This window comes from Colias philodice, chromosome 16 (genome assembly GCF_061535455.1).
Source record: "Colias philodice isolate Cphi_HAF_F1 chromosome 16, ilColPhil1 Martin Lab GWU primary, whole genome shotgun sequence".
NCBI classification, from domain to species: domain Eukaryota; kingdom Metazoa; phylum Arthropoda; class Insecta; order Lepidoptera; family Pieridae; genus Colias; species Colias philodice.
Genome location: NC_143101.1, coordinates 2,418,593 through 2,435,646, shown reverse-complemented (window position 1 = coordinate 2,435,646; position 17,054 = coordinate 2,418,593). Strand labels below are relative to the sequence as shown.

The 17,054-nt window shown below is 32.0% G+C and overlaps 1 protein-coding gene and 1 non-coding gene across 3 annotated transcripts; one reads left to right on the top strand and one right to left on the bottom strand.

Moving 5' to 3' along the window:
- Positions 1 to 713: 713 nt before the first annotated feature.
- Positions 714 to 12,209, top strand: Jabba (jabba). Of its 2 annotated transcripts, none has more exons than XM_089704759.1 (8): positions 714 to 1,028; positions 7,692 to 7,841; positions 8,466 to 8,617; positions 8,974 to 9,174; positions 9,726 to 9,860; positions 10,201 to 10,489; positions 10,963 to 10,996; positions 11,322 to 12,209. In XM_089704759.1, exons 2-8 carry the CDS (start codon positions 7,694 to 7,696, stop codon positions 11,347 to 11,349), a joined length of 987 nt encoding a protein of 328 aa, XP_089560885.1. In that variant the 5' UTR covers positions 714 to 1,028; positions 7,692 to 7,693; the 3' UTR covers positions 11,350 to 12,209. The 2 variants fall into 2 exon arrangements, with proteins under 2 accessions (XP_089560885.1, XP_089560886.1); XM_089704760.1 differs by lacking the exon at positions 714 to 1,028 and adding an exon at positions 4,192 to 4,334.
- Positions 12,210 to 16,890: 4,681 nt separating this feature from the next.
- Positions 16,891 to 16,963, bottom strand: TRNAV-CAC (transfer RNA valine (anticodon CAC)). Its single transcript has one exon. It is a non-coding gene; the product is annotated as a tRNA-Val (tRNA).
- Between the last annotated feature and the right edge of the window lie 91 nt (positions 16,964 to 17,054).

Genomic DNA, 17,054 nt, shown 5'->3' with positions numbered 1-17,054 from the left:
ATACACATATGATCAATATCGTGGGATTCAGGATAATTTATATATTTTTTTGTTTTGGATAAAAAACATAATTTTTCTGACCACTGCGGAAACTTGAATGATAAGGATTTCTTACAAATATTTTAAATATTTTCTAAAATCTAAGTTACAGATTAATCGGATTAGCCTGTGGGATTGGATTAGCCATGTTATGAGATCCACTAGTTCTGTGATGAGATCTTATAATATATGTTATTTGGAAAAGTTCATAAACATGTTCTGTAGTTAAATTTGGCGCGAAATGTCTCAGTGCCATGTATGTGGCTGGGCGGCACACTGCTCGAGATCGTATTATAATTTAGAAATTTCTGGCCACAGCAGATAGAACAAATAAAATTTCTTTAAATAATTCACAACGACCTAACTTGTACAAAGTTTGGAACAAACCTCTAGGAAGACCACTAGTAGTTGGTAAGTGATCAAACTGTGTCAGAACTCAGATTGCAAGTTATTGTACATGTTCGAAGACCGCTACTTGTTTCAGCATATTTTTCATTTTTGTCTCATTTCTGGTGTAATTTTTGAAATCGCATGTGTTCAATAATATCATACCCAAAAGGATAAGTATCCAGATAAAAATTTACCAAAAAAAGATACAAAACAGATGTCTTCTTTCATCTGTCGAATTGTCAAAATATGTCATGTAGGTACGTCATTATCAATTATTACTAGCGACTGGCGGTACTAAAGCAAATATTTCTTTTCATTCGATTTATGTTTCTACAATGAATAATAGTTAATTGAAATCGCTTTTAAACTCAGATTATTTATTTATTTTAGCGAATTAAATTATTACGCTATCGGGGGTTTTTGTCTAATACATTTTTGTGATAAGAGTATTCGTGATTTTAAAATTATTTATAGGTACCTACTTTCGGTTTAATAAAGTTTGTACGATACGCATTCTTCAATGAGTTCTGTTGAAGTTATAATTTCAAATTAATTCGCTACGCAGTTTTGTGTCTCTTCTTGACGCCTAAGCTATTGCAGTAAGTAATTTTGAACTTTTTTTATTTTGGATGTAATCTATTTATTTAATTTGTTTGCTTCAATCTTATCTAGTGATGAACATGTTCTTTTGAACCCAGCTTTAAAGAATATCTATCAATTGAAAATTTGAAGTAAGTCAGTAATATTATGAATCCACTATTTAACCTATATTGAATTCAGAGTATCGTGTCTGAGACCATGTATGTAATCAGGGGCGTAGCTACCGCCGTATCTGCCGTATCAATTATACGGGGCCCCCGCGCCAAGGGGGCCCCCAATGTGCGCTTTTGTTAGAAATCTTTACCCTTCCTAAGGGCCCCCAAACAAATTTTTATACGGGGCCCCGCCAAGGCACGCTACGCTTCTGTATGTAATTGAAGTTAGTATTAAAATGGATAATATCTTCAATCTGTAATAGTTGCGAAGACTAAAGATGATAATTTTTTATATTTTTCAATCTTGAAGGAGCATAAAAGCTTATGAAATTCTTATTAGGTTTATATATTTCATTTATTTGTAATTAATAGAATAGAATTACAGAACAGCTAAAAACGCTGTATGACAACTACCCCCATTTTTATGAAATTAACTATCAATTTTTAATGACCTTAATATTTTCGATATTTGATTTTTTCCCAATAATTTACAGATATAAAAAGTAAAACATGAAATATTTCATATTAGCAGCAATGTTTTAAATAAAATATTTTAATAATAGCAATGTTTTAAATAAAATATTTTAATAATAGCAATGTTAATATTTTTATGTTCATATTTTTTATATTGACCATTTCTTATATATATCTATGAAATGGGTAATTTGTTTTTGTAATAAGATAAATTACTTTTGTATAAAAGTTAATTGCAAAACCGATTAGCATAAATTTGCACAGTCATTAGATTTATTCATTTTTTTACTCACATTTTATATATTTGATATTTATTAAATTCAAACAAATATAGTAGATAAACTAATGTACGGTACATTGGTACATACATATATGTATTTACCTAAATGAAAATCATTCGTTATCATTAGTAAACGTCTGAACTACAACTACGAATTTATAATGTCGACTAAAAAAAATGAAAAACAAGTAAAAAAGTGTACCAGTATGTAACTGCAGCACCATGCAGTAGTTACACATTGGTAGACTTTTTAAGCAACTAGTAGTTAGTACATATATAAATCTATACTAATATTATAAAGCTGAAGAGTTTGTTTGTTTGTTTGAACATGCTAATCTCAGGAACTACTAGTTTGATTTGAAAAATTCTTTTGATGTTAGATAGCCCATTTATCGAGGAAGGCTATAGGCCTATATATCATCACGCTAAGACTAACAGGAGGGGAGCCACGCGGGTGAAACCGCGCGGCGCGGCTAGTTAGTAATAAAGAGGATAATGTGAAACACATGTATGTTTAACAAAGTCCAAAAATATTTATTGAAAAAGTTTTAAAATAATACAGTTAAAATTTGGGGAAATTAAAGCCTGTGTTAGTTCAAAACTGTAAGGCCTCCCCCACATTGGGCGTAGGCCGAGCGTACGCGTTTCCTGAGCGTGCTGCCGGCGTCGGCGCGGCGCGGACGTCGCGTCAGCGCGCCGTCTGTGGGGCGCGGGCGTCGCGCCATCGAACGCTATGCAAGCGCTGCGCAAGCGCCGCGCCGACGCGACGTCGCGTCTAAAGCACTCGGCCGCCCGCGCCGTGCCCCTCGCACTCATTGCCTTGTGACTGACTGAGATGCTAGCGGGCGCGGGAGGGGAATGTGTGCGGGGGGCACGGGCGGCCGAACGCCCATGGAACGCGACGTAAGCGCGGCGTCTGCGCGGCGTTCACGCAGCGCCCGCGCGGCGCTGGACAACGCGTAGCCCGCGCCCCACAGACGGCGCGCTGACGCGACGTCCGCGCCGCGCCGACGCCGGCAGCACGCTCAGGAAACGCGTACGCTCGGCCTACGCCCAATGTGGGGGAGGCCTTAATAGTTGATATGTATGTAAATTTGATAAACATGTTTGTATGTATATGTGAGGTATGGCATTATCATTGCATAATTAATTTTCTTAATTATCTTCCATCATACAAACAAATACAAAAAAACAGTTTACACACACATACAGTACTTTTTTTTTCATGTATTGTATACCAATGTAATTGTATCCTGAACTTTTATTGTTTATCATAAAACCAATCCCTCAGCCCCCGGAATCACAGACACAATAGAAAATCTATTGTGTTGTGGCTCGGTGGTCAAGGGGCTTAAGGTTTTATTTTTTTTTCTTTTCTATACTTTAAGGGTTGCCTGGTAGAGATTGTTGCCTAGCGATAAGGTCGCAATTAGCTTTAATTAACCATTTCAAATTAGACTTTAAACGAAATGCATGTGAAATGTGAACATTGCTACTTAATATTAATTATGTACTTTTAGATATTTGTCTCGGCTGTCTCCATATCAGCCTGATTGCAGTAACCTTTGACATTTGGTAGTGTTTATTAATGCTGTTGACTAGCGATAGCACTCGGCGTTTCTTGTTAGTGCAGCTATGTATTTATTTCGTTAAAATTTTTGTAAAATAAATCAGTATTTTGTTATATTTTCTCGGTTTTTTGTATTAAGTAAGTCTATCCAATATTAATTTTTCATTCATGAGCCCAAGAGAATTACTAGAAGCAGTGGAAGTTACTAACTACTGCTTCTTACAACTGTTAGAAAAAATATATCTGTTAAAAAATAAAAGGTAAGTGGTTTAACTACATGTAGAAAACAACTACTTAGTGGCTTTAATATTTGTATTTGATCCTTTTAATTGAATAGAAAATCGAATACCATTATATTCTCCTTGCGCGATTAAAAAAAATGTTGTGTGGTTTTATGAAACCACGGTAAAAGTGAAACTTAGGCACAAAATTATCGTATTTGTACGATAATTATCGTATGGTTCCGAACACTGCTTTATACCTACTCGGCAGCCGACCGTCACGCGACATGCGCTACACAGAACAAAAAGTTTGAGACGATGTAATAAAAGTTTCACTTTAATAATAAAATTTGTTACGCAAGAAAAAACTGGGTTCCTAACTGATAATAAATGTATGTATTGACAAACACACAGACAGCTCCCCTTACTTTCATGCTCAATGAAGGAGCCCGTATGATATGTTTACGTCCGCGCTGCGCCCGCGCACGTTATCGTCGTGCTGCAGTGAAAATAATCGATATTATCGTAATTGTGCCTTGTGACCAATATTTTTCGATAAAATATTATAAAATAGGCCTCTGTGTTGTTCCACGAATATTGGAAAGGTGACCCGCTTTTATCTTAACGAATTGTGCTTGCATTTTAAATTTAATATATATTTTTTTTGTGTTAAAACACGTAATTTCGATTGGTAGGTACCTATTTTATATTGTAAAAAATATTAATGTAAGTATTTGAAAATTATAGTTTTTTGCACATTTTTTGAGGAGGAAGTAATTTAATAAAGACGGTGAGCAAATAAAAACTTATAATATAAATTGCAATAAAGAGAAAAAAATACATACAATAACAGAAAATGGTGTTGCACTTTTCCAATGATTTGAAATGCCTAGTTTCCGCACAATCGTATGATAATATTTATGTTTCCTAATATTTATAATTTTTGGTCATAAAGGGAGATTCGTGGGATTTTTTTTCTTTCTTTGATTTCATTTATTCTATATCATACAAATAATTTTGTACATGTTTCGATTTTCTTACTTTATACGAATATTAATTCAAGAAATAATATGATAGTACTTATTTCTTATTATTATAATTAATAGGTATTTATATAATACTTTATAGTTTGTGCTATACATTGGTAGTCTCAGAGATAAATAAATACCTCTAGATCTAGAAAATACCGAAGACTATGTTATATTTAACCGTCTTTATTGTGTAGTTAATACCAATCGAACCGAATATAATTTCAGAAATAACATTCCGAATACCTAATTATGAAGAGCATGTGGGTATAAGCGGTACTATGTGGCCTATGAGATAACATGTAAATTCGTAGAACACATCTAGTACTTTATACGTCAGTAATTGGCATTGAATGAAGCTCTGGCATTGAAATTATTTGGATGTAAAAACGCTGCCGGGCCTATAATTTGAAGTCATTATGGTAATTCTATATACGATTTTTTAAGACGCGTAAGTACGCGCATGTACAAATCTATACTTCTATACTAATACATATTATAAAGCTGAAGAGTTTGTTTGTTTGTTTGTTTGTTTGAACGCACTAATCTCGGGAACTACTGGTCCGATTTGAAAAATTCTTTCGGTGTTAGATAGCCCATTTATCGAGGAAGGTTATAGGCTATATTTCATCATGCTACGGGCAACAGGAGTGGAGCCACGGGGGTGAAACCGCGCGGAGCAGCTAGTAATTTATAAGTGTCGTTTGAAGTTTATAATTTATAATACGCTGATGTTTTGTAACACTTGTGTTTGGTAGTACCGTTTGGTAATAATTGGTGTAAACTGTAAAGGGTAATGATTTGAGTTCCTTAACTTTTTTTGCATGTTAGTATGAATAATTATCGCCATGTTAGTATGAATAATATTAGATTTCAGAATTCTAGACTCAATTGATTGTGTTGTTTGTTGAAAAAAATTGGTCAATTGTAAACATTAATAAGGGAGAAAAATTTAAAACTCCATTTTTATAATTATGAAAGCATTTGTTGAGAATTTTCACACTTGCTCATCATTATTTGTTATTCGTTATCTACTTGAACATTGTACTTTTTATGACACACTTATTATTTCTTGACACACGCCATCGTGTTTTAAATCTTATCTCAGAACATTGAGATTCTTCGCCTAACAACTTCATTATTGCTGTAATAAGACTAAGATTTCTGTGGTCGAAATTCGACCACATTCTAACGGCCCACCTGCTTACCAATAGAAGTACAAACATTCGACATGCATGCATGCAGATAGCATTGTAATATTATAACAACAAAGATATAATATTACTAGGCACTAGCTGTGCCGTGTGGCACCCGCTGACGAACTTCAGCTATAGCCTACGTCACTGCTAAGTATGATGAAAATACTGAATACATTGAGTAGTTTTCCCGTGAATCGTGATTTAATCACCATTCAATTTCACCGTTCAATTCATTCAACTTTTGCATTTGTAATATTAGAAGGATTTTTATACGTAAAAGGTACACCGTACACTCAAGGAAGAGAAGAGTGAAGACGACCCACTGCGTATTAAAGTATAGATACTGAACCAATTATTTATCGATTGTAATTTGCCCATAATAGCATATATTATTCACCTTTATATCGAGGCTAGACTAATAACTAATTAGCCACAATCGGAAACATGTTTCATTAATTAACACGCGGTTATATTTATCTCTACCCTCTGTGTAACTTTTGAACTTTGTTACAACATTCTAAATATTTTTATCGTTAGATAACTGTTTACTATGATGCGTGTTGGTTGACAATTTCTAGAAAGTACGACGGCTGTGTTATAACGTTTAAATCGTATCATAATTATTACACGCTTTATATTAGCTTCACCTGTATGTTTGTAACCGACTTCTTTGGGCGCGATTTTGACCCACTTTAAACGGCCAGATTTCGTTCAAACTTTGTAGATTTATTGAGGACCGATGACAATACACTAATTTGATAAAAAATTTCTATTTTTTAGTTCGGTTTTCTATAAAAAGCGTGTTTTTTAGTTTTTTTTAAACTATTATTATTTTACTAATTGGTATGAATGGTAGTGTGCCGGTTAGAGTCTGTAGATACTGCTTTACAAACTAGTGGTAAGTGGCTAGGTTGGTTTATACGGAATTGATTTATACTTTAAAGGTACTAAAGTACTTTTGAAAGAAGACAAATAATTCAACACCAAATATTTGTCTTCTTTCAAAAGTAGGTACTTTAGAATCGTTTTAATCGTAATAATTATGATTTTGGATTGAATTTGTTAAAAAGTTTCAATTTTCAAACAGTCGGTGTTTGAGTAGAATATGCCATACCGATACCTTGATTTAAAACACAAAATACTTTTGTTATAGTTTGTAGGGTTCTTATATATTCGAACATTTTTCCACATGCGCAATTAGTTTTTGCAATTGGGGTAATCTTTTCACAGGTTAGTTTATAAATTATATTAAATATCTAACTACGTATTTTGATATTTGTGTCGATAATACTAAAATTATTGATTATTCGAATCTTTATTGATATGAAGGAAGGCATAAAATATCGGTGACGAATTTTATAAAATGTATGTAAGGAAGCTGTGGTCGTAAAAAGATAATGTAAATAAATATTGATGCCAATATTTTATATAATTTGTTTATTACGTTATAAAAGCTTTATCATATTGGATTACTTTTTCGGCATGTAGATTGTAGGCGTGAGCCAGGTACTCGGAATTTGTTTTGATGTACTTCTTCAAATTACATATTATTAGTAGTAGATAGAGAGTAATCAATAATGTTTGAAAAAATGAATAGTTATAAATTATAGTCCCACGCACAATTAAATAGGTTCAATAGAGTCCATTTGGCTTTGTTTGGGCACGAAACTTAATACTACTACATAATAACATATAATATTTTGTACTTTACTTATCATTTAATACCATTTTCCAGTTATGGAAATACTATCATTCGTAAAAGAGCTGGTGAGCGGGGCAGTGGAACATGCAGCGAGCTACCGGCTGGGGCAGACCTGCATCAAGTATGTCGACAAGCTGCTGTGGACTTTCGAGAAGTGTGCTCGATGGGCAGTTCCACCACCATGTAAGTGTTCTCTAATAGGTAGTAAGAAATACTATCGTTCGTCAAAGAGCTGGTGAGCGGGGTAGTGGAACACGCGGCGAGCTACCGGCTGGGGCAGACCTGCCTCAAGTACTTCGACAAGCTGCTGTGGACCGTCGAGAAGTGTGCTCGATGGGCAGTTCCACCACCATGTAAATGTTCTCCAATAGGTAGTAAGAAATACTATCATTCGTCAAAGAGCTGGTGAGCCGGGTAGTGGAACACGCAGCGGGCTACCGGCTGGGGCAGACCTGCCTTAAGTACGTCGACAAGCTGTTCGGACCGTCGAGAAGTACTCTCGATGGGCGATTCCACCTCCATGTAAGTTATAGTTAAAGGTATTTACTAGGCACATACTTGCCATATTTCGTATTATAGAAGTCAAAGTTATTCAATAGGTACTTAAGTAGACACTGGCATAAAATGCAAGAACGGGCATAAAAAATATGTAGACTGGGTTATTATCTAATGATGTATATTTTGATTCCAATTTTGATAGTACAAAACGTTAAAGTCGGGTCTCGAAAATTATAACTAGATTAAGAATGACAAACTACTTTACTGCTACTAATATTCAGCAATTGATTCTGTTATTGCTCTTTCCAGTGGATCAAGATGAAAGGCAACAACCACAATTGATCAGACCCTTGCCGTGGGTGTTCTTTCTGATGCTGCTTATACTACTTCGAGTTACCAGAGAGTCAATATCCCTCATTAATCTGGCGTTCGGGAAACCACCGTTCAGGTCTGCGGATATGGTAAGTGCTTTTAATGAAGTTTTACTGTATTTTTTTTAATGTTGTTACTGGGAGTCCAAAGATTAAAGCCTCCCCGTTATATAATACAATGAATACATCGCATTAAAAATCTGTTAAATTTGTTTAATTTCTAAAACATACAATGACTTTCAAATTATTTTTTTTCACACAATACTCCCCCTTGAACATACCCAATAAAACCATCCAAAATTATCACTAAAACATAGATTTCGTTGTTATACATATTTCGTTTTAAAATTCCAGTTTTACAAAGCTGCAAATCTTGAAAATTTTATTTTTTGCTTCTAAATTTAAAATTCTTGAGTCATATTAATACGAGATATTTTTTTTTCAAGGTATCCTTCATACAAAGCAAGCGTCGCTATCTACGCACGCTAAAGTACCAAGGCACGCGTATGATGCGCGCGCGAAGCGAGAACACGACCGAATCCTGGAGGAGCAGCTTGTATTCGCTCTTCCAGTTTACTATGTGCTTCCGAAGACATCATTATGCAAATAATAATACCACGCAAGCGAGCAATAATGATGAGGTGCTGGTAAGTTGCTGATATGCGCTGGTTAGCATATCCGATAGATAAGTTCCAGAAAATAATAACACCACGCAAGCAAGATAACCACGACGTAAATTCGAATATGTTCTGGTTTCTTGTTCAGGTTATATGACAAGTATACAAATGATGTATGAACATTTGAGTAAAAAAATTTTTTTTTGTCAATAAAGATACATTTTCAACAAGTGGTGAAACCGGCTATGAATATTCCAATTTTCAAAGACTGAGGATATTGTCACTAATTTGACTTTTTGGTTCATTTCATTATTCTCTAAAATGTTTATTTTGAAGTATTTGCACTTTATCGCACCACACTTACAAAAAGATGTGTTTTTTATGTTTTAATTCATTTTGTGTGATTAAACAAGTATTCCTTTATAAATTGGTCATTTAATAAAAAAATATTTGAAGTACCTATTTGCACTAGTTTCACACCACAGTTGCAACAAAAAAAGTGTTTTACTTACTTTTGAATATGTTTTTATTTTGTCAATTTCCTGTGTAACTAATAAAACAACTATTCCTCTATTTTACAGGTAGTAAAACGCACAAAACGCGGTCGTCAATCAGCCAGTCCTATGGCGTCCACGAGTGAGACGAGCATGGAGCGACTCATTGAGAAAATGATGGTCGATTTGGATGCTGATTCCGATGAATCTTCCAGCTATACGGTGGGTATTAACGAATAAAAACTAGAAAAAATTATGATTAATGTAACTGTAATTTAAGAGAATGGTATATTAATTTTTAATTTTCATAAAATTAAACATTTTTATGATTTTTGTCTACATTAAAATTATCAATTTTTAATTTGTAATGATTTTTGTGCACATTAAAATTATCGGAACGGTTGGCTTCCTTTTATGAATATGCAAATATTTCTAAAGTAAATGAATTTAGTTTTTTCCTTAAAAAGGTTTAGATCCATCAGTGTTACAGATATGAAAAACATCTGTCTATAACTTACGTAACTATATTTTGTGACGAATATAATAAATATATCGTTTACAGTTAACAAACGCAGCGAGCCTCAAAAGCGAATCAGAATACACAGAATCTGACCAAGAATTCTACAGAGAATCAAATAACAGTTCAACATTACATACTTCCACGCCAGAAAGGGAGTTAGTGGAGTTACGGGAAGAGAAAAGGGAGTTGAGGGAAGATAAAAGGGAGCTGAGGGAAGATAAAAGGGAGTTGAGAGAAAATAAAAGGGAGATAAGGGAGGATAAGAGGAGTGAAGTGAACACAATATTGAACTTTATACAAAGCGAACGGAACGGACAGAATCATAAAATTGGTGAGTTTACCAAATTTAAAACTCAAACTCGAAGCGAAGCTTTGAACTCAAGTTTAAAATTTTCCGAAAATTAACTTTCCACACCCGGGAATTTTTTGAAGTGAAAACTTCTTTAGCGGCGTTGGGTATAAAATCTTAAACTCGCGTCAGGACACGTGACCTGATCGAAAAAGCGTAAGACGGATACCATTCCAAAATATCAAACATGCTGAACGTTAATAATCAAGTTTTCACTTCTGCCGGCACTCCCGGAGTGCAACCCGTCTTTTTTTTTAATGTATTTTATTTATAACCTGTACTTTTATTACATTGATCATTGGGCTAAATTATAAGGATGGAATCGCTCTAACAAACTTTATTATTTATTTTAATTTATATTAAATGGAAGGCAAACGAAATGTGTGTGCAATTTTAACAGAAATGCATATATTCTCAGTGTGTGTAATATCACTAAATATATAATTTCTTTTCAGCAAATGGAAGTTATACATTGCCGGCCAAAGAAAGGTATTGCCCTGAATAAATTTATACAAAAGTTCTACAATAATAAAAAAAAACATCGGTTTTTCTCCACGATGTAGCTTAACACCTTTCAGGCAGTTATTTAAATGGCGCCTTTAATAAACGGGCTACGCTCTTAATTAAACGCCTCTTTCAGTCAATTGATTGCACCTTTCAGAAAAATTTGAATTGAAATAGATAGGTATTGCTTATAATAAATATGTTATTAAATATAACTTTGAACATTCAAATTTTTTATTGATAACAGTAAATAATAAAGATTTTCGATAGATTTTCATCCATTTATAAATATTGTGTTTATTTTTTTCAGGATTCCAGAAGGGGAGTTAATATATTGAAAACTAAAATCTAAAAAAACTAATCTATAAGCTATACTATAAATTTTAACTTTTTACTGTTTTTATAACTTATTTACACTCCATTTTAGACGCATTTAAGCAACGCTCAATAAAATTGAAAACTATTTTAATTTTCAGCTCATGCTTTTTCACTCTAACTTATTACATTTTCAAAGAATAGAAAGAGACAGCTATATTTATCATTTTTAATTTAAGGTGTTAATTTTTAAGTTATATTTATGGTTCCTAAACGATAAGTTTCCATAGACAATACCATATGACAGAATTGCTATTTATAAAAAAAAAACTATAGTCGAGCCAATTTAATAGGCAACATTTGACGTCTATCAATTTTATCTTCGAAGAGAGGTAACCTGCTTAAAAACATCGATTAAAGTGAATTAATCGATACGGATTTGAAACATTTGTAAATCGAATTTATTAATTTGATGATGATTTTTGTTCACAAGTAATCAATGCATTCGATTCTAGATGTCAGATCTAGATTTTTAGAGTAACATCTCTGGTATTTAAAAAGAAAAAAGGTTTATTGACACAAAATTGTAGCGACGTCAGTTCTTCAATTCAGAATAAATAAAGTAATCTTTATTGAAAAAAGTTAAGCAAATGTGCAGATCTAACAGAAAGAAATATCATGTTATTCTATGTTGTTGTTACTAGGTTACGTTGTAGAATTTTGTTGAACTGTCAAATGTTGCCTATTAAAATGGCTCTACTATAATTAATTTTACTCATAAACAATTTTTTTAATATTATGGTATTGTATGATGGAAGAAAGTTAAGTCATTTATTTGTATCATACATTGAACAAAAATTAGTAGCTAGAATTATTTTTTTATTATGATCTCGGAGCAATTAACAAGCCTGGAGAAGTAACAATTAATTGAACAATATAGCACTAGTTTGGCCTTTTTGGCTTATGGCAAAATGTCATGCGAAAAAAGAGGACAGATATATGTCAGTTCGACAGTTTGAAATGACATGTGCCCATGTCAATTTGTTTCAGTGACCAGTCTGGTCACTGACGCATGGTGATTTTAATTATTATTTTTGAAGTGAAAAACGAGTGTTTTAGTTTATTTTGTTATTTTATGAAAAGAAAATTGACTAAAGATAAAATGTCTTGTGTTGCTTACGGCTGTAAAAGCCATAGTAGTGGGAAATCGGATGAAGATAGGAATTTATCATATCACAGGTTAGTGATTTTGATCAATTTTTGGCTAATTGTATTATAAATCAGTGAATTTACGTGATTTTCCAAATCATCTATGTTTTATCTACCCTTGATCATTGAAATGAAATCATAATTAGCTTTTTTTTGAGAGATAATGCAAAATATTACTTCCATAGTGTTGTGCAATTATCGATACTTTAATAGAAACGAAATATACGTACTTTGCTAAGGTACTTTGACAATGACTGCTTTAAATCAAATAGGTTAGGAGAAAAAAGTTATTTAAGTATGGATTTTATTGTTATTTGCAGGTTTCTGGCTTGAGAACAATTAAAAGATGTTTGGGTTAAAGCTATAAGCACAGAGAAAATTGGAAGCCTTCAAAACATTCTCGGCCTTGTTCAAATCATTTCTAATCAGACGGGAAGAAAAGTAAAGTGCTTTGCAGAGATGCTGTGCGACAAGTTTAAGGTGGAATCTATTTTAAATAATAAATATTGTAATTTGGTAATTAAGTATCGAAATAAAATGTTGTTAAAAAAATAAATGTTTATTTGTTTTATCTGAAGCAATTTATTTGAAACTTTTACCAATTTTTTCCTGTGGGAATGAGTTATTTTCCCGCGGTAAATTGTAGCCTATATGTTATTCTGATGTTTAAACTATATAATTGTAGATACAAAGTTCCATAAAAACTCATTCAGTAGTTTTTACGTGAAAGAGTATCAAATGTCCATCCATACTAATATTATAAATGCGAAAGTAACTCTGTCTGTCTGTCTGTTACTCAATCACGCCTAAACTACTGAACCAATTTGCATGAAATTTGGTATGGAGATATTTTGATACCCGAGAAAGGACATAGGCTACCTTTTATTGCGAAATATGTACCACGGGCGAAGCCGGGGCGGACCTCTAGTTCTTATATATTTTTGCTTTTATAATATTAGTAGGATACGACTATTGATTTGTAAAAAGATCAACCAAGTGGAAGTCAGATTCGCGCACGAAGGGTTCCGTAGGTATAATTCTATGAATGAATCTATGAAAACAGGAAAAAATACGTACCTTTTTACGAAACCATAAAAACAACCTAAACCGAAATACCTAATAATATTTTTTATAAATACCACTACCATACAATGCAAGGCAGTCAATACGCATCGTAAATGAATAATTTCAAATTAAACGAATCTTAAAATTTGGAATTACCTATCCATAATTCAAAATTAAACGAATCTTAAATTATCTTCAAGCAATTTTATATCTTAATTTTTTTATTTATCGATATTTTAGTATTCGATAAAGTGTCAAGCACTACCTTTTTAGAACAAAAAGTGGCTACATGGGGATTTGAATGCCAAGCAGATAACAGTGTGTTGTCTCTTTCTATCGCATTAATAAGGGTATTGAATAAAAGAGAGCCACTATATAAAAAACGTTCAATTAATTGTTACTTCTCCAGGCTTGTTAATTGCTCCGAGATTATGATAATGAATCTCGTTATTATGTCAATTTTACAAAAATGTTATATTTTTATGTGTCTTATTTAAATTTAATATTGTCATAACTAACGCAAATTTATTTTTCATAGAGGTTAGAGGCGGGTCCTTTTTAAAAATAAAAGAAAAATAGTAATTTAAACTAAAGGCAGCTATTGTTTGTTGAAATTTATTGTTACTAAAAATTATTTATGAATATTAATGTTTTTTTTTTGATAAATTTAATAGTTACATATTTTATTTACTTACAAAAGTGGTAAGGCTAAGCAGGCACACTAATGTAAATCAGTGTAATATATAACGAAAAACGATTCTGTAATATTTTATATTAAATTTAGTTATATCAATATAAATAATCTTTAAATTTTAAAACTTTTAATTAATTTTCTGTTGGTTTAATATTCTTATGAACGTGACAGAAAAGGTTCTTTAAAAATTATATTTTATATTTAACTCAATTCTTTACTTATTGCTTACAATTTTAATTTGTTATGTATTTTACGGTCATTGTTAAATAGAGCGGAACAAATTTCACGCAGATTAAGAGTTATAAGAAAACAACAATACGTATGGTTATTTGATAACTAATCAAAAAATTGTTTCTTGCAGGAATATGATATAATACCTAACGAATGTTTGTTACAAAATTGTATTTATTTCAAGTATATTTAAAATGACTATATTACTGACTAAATAATTCCTGACAATTTTACAATATTTTCATTTGTAAATCTATTTTCTTCTCATAAAAACATTCCTTTATATTTTTCTATTTGATGTGGAGGATGAGTAATAAGCATATCAATAAAGATTAAAATTGAAATTATCATCAATACTAAATTAGACTGTTTCTTCTTATACTTTTTTTAATAATTGTTAATTTTGAATTAACAATTTCCTCAAAAGTAATTCTATATGTTCATAGTTCATACCACGTTCATACCCAACATGAAAAGGACACGGACCATTTATAATTTTCAAAATATTTCAGTAGTAAGAGCATGTAATATTTTGTTTTATTTTATTCGACTCGATATGTTGGTAACCTAAGGTTGAATTTGGTTTCATAGTTTTATTAATTTCCAAGTTTAAGTAATAAAAGTAATCAATTCACAATATTGTAATTGAAATTAAATTAAGTAACTAAGATAGCTTTTTAAAATTAATGAAGTTATAGTTTGAAGCCTTTCAATGTTGTGCCTTGTGAACGCTTTCAATTGCTAAAACATGTTGTTATCATCTGAAAATACTTGTTAAATAAAAATTCATTTTCTTAAAAAAAATATTTGCCTACCCAGTTGTTGAAATCTTAATAAAAACGGTTCAGTTGTGCTGTATATTATAACTTATGTGAACAAACTCGCTTGCTATTTTCCCAAAGCTTTGGCTGTGTCGTATCTATAAGACTGACGAGAAATTAACTGCAACATATTTTTAACGATTTTCTCGAAATATCATAATATAAATAATTTATTTTTGTAAGTGATAATGTTTGTATTTATTTGTAATAAAATTATGAAATTATTGAGTGTTTTATTCTTTATTTTTTTGCTAGTTTTAAGATTAGAATATAGAAAATATCGGTATTGTAACTTTTGATACTGTAATCTGGTATCAACAATAATAAAACCGGCCAAGTGCGAGTCGGGCTCGCGCACAAAGGGTTCCGTAGCAGCAAATATAATAAATTACAGTTAAATCAACCTATCTCAAAAACTATAAGAGATACTTTGATCAAACCAAAAATCGTTGAAAGAGTTAATTAGCATGCATCACCTCTATTTTTTTTAGAATTTTATACCCCGTAGTTATAAAAATAGAGGGGGGGGGACATACTTTTTACGACTTTGAGAGCTGATATCTCAAAAACCGTTCACTTTAAGAAAAATGTTTTTTAGAAAACTTTATATCATTTTAAAAGACCTTTCCATTGATACCCCACACGGGTATGTACATCGAAAAAAAAAATTTCATCCCTCAGTTACATGTATGGGGGGCCCCACCCCCAATTCTTTTTTTTACTATTTAGTGTCATATTTTTGTAGCGGTTCATACAACACATATTCCCATCAAATTTCATCACTGTAGTACTTATAGTTTCCGAGTAAATCGGCTGTGACAGACGGACAGACGGACAGACGGACAGACGGACATGACGAAACTATAAGGGTTCCGTTTTTGCCATTTTGGCTACGGAACCCTAAAAAATACAGTTAACCGCCCACATAAATAAAAAAAACTAGTTATTTAAGATTTCCAAACTTTTTTCTTAATTAATAAAATCCATACCACCAAAAGCAAAAGTAATACCTTTCATTATTTGAAAAAAAAAAACACTCTGTAAGAAGGTAATTTATTATGATCAGAATAAATTTTAAAATGAGGGAAGGTCAATGGGTTACCAAAATATATCGAAATTCGAATGTATCGTTATTACAAAGAATAAATGTTCAAAATAGTTTTAAAAAACTTCGTTAGTGTGTAAAACTTTACATGAATATTTTTACATATTATTTTATAATTTGGTCAATCTTGTACTAAGTACCTACGTTTATAATTCGGTAATACAATACAATCGTTGCAAGTTTTACTTTTTAGGTAGCATTTATAACCTGTTCGCAAACATATTATTATTATCTAATAATTACTTGTATAATTTATAAATTATAATACATGGTAGGTTAACCATTCTTCAACGACATTATTTTTTTTAGCTATAGTGAATTTCACAGGTGAATTTGCTATACACATTTATAATTGTAGAATTTTAACGCTTTAATTATTTTTTTGTATAAAATATTTGTTCATAAATTCTTTTTTACAAGAAAAATAAAAAAGAGACACTGTTTCCGCCCGGGATCGAACCGGGGACCTTGTGCGTGTGAAGCACACGTGATAACCGCTACACTACGGAAACTTGTCATAATGTTCCGAAATTTTGAATCATAAACAGTACTCGATTAAATATCGACTTAATAAAAAAAGAATAAATTGTAAACGTACCAAAT

What these genes read in the sequence shown, in the direction of transcription:
- Jabba (XM_089704759.1), top strand. Translation starts at nt 7,694, where the DNA reads ATGGAAATACTATCATTCGTAAAAGAGCTGGTGAGCGGGGCAGTGGAA. An exon ending in ATGGGCAGTTCCACCACCAT is followed by an intron (nt 7,842 to 8,465) that starts GTAAGTGTTCTC and finishes TGCTCTTTCCAG; the next exon opens with TGGATCAAGATGAAAGGCAA. An exon ending in CGGACAGAATCATAAAATTG is followed by an intron (nt 10,490 to 10,962) that starts GTGAGTTTACCA and finishes ATTTCTTTTCAG; the next exon opens with CAAATGGAAGTTATACATTG.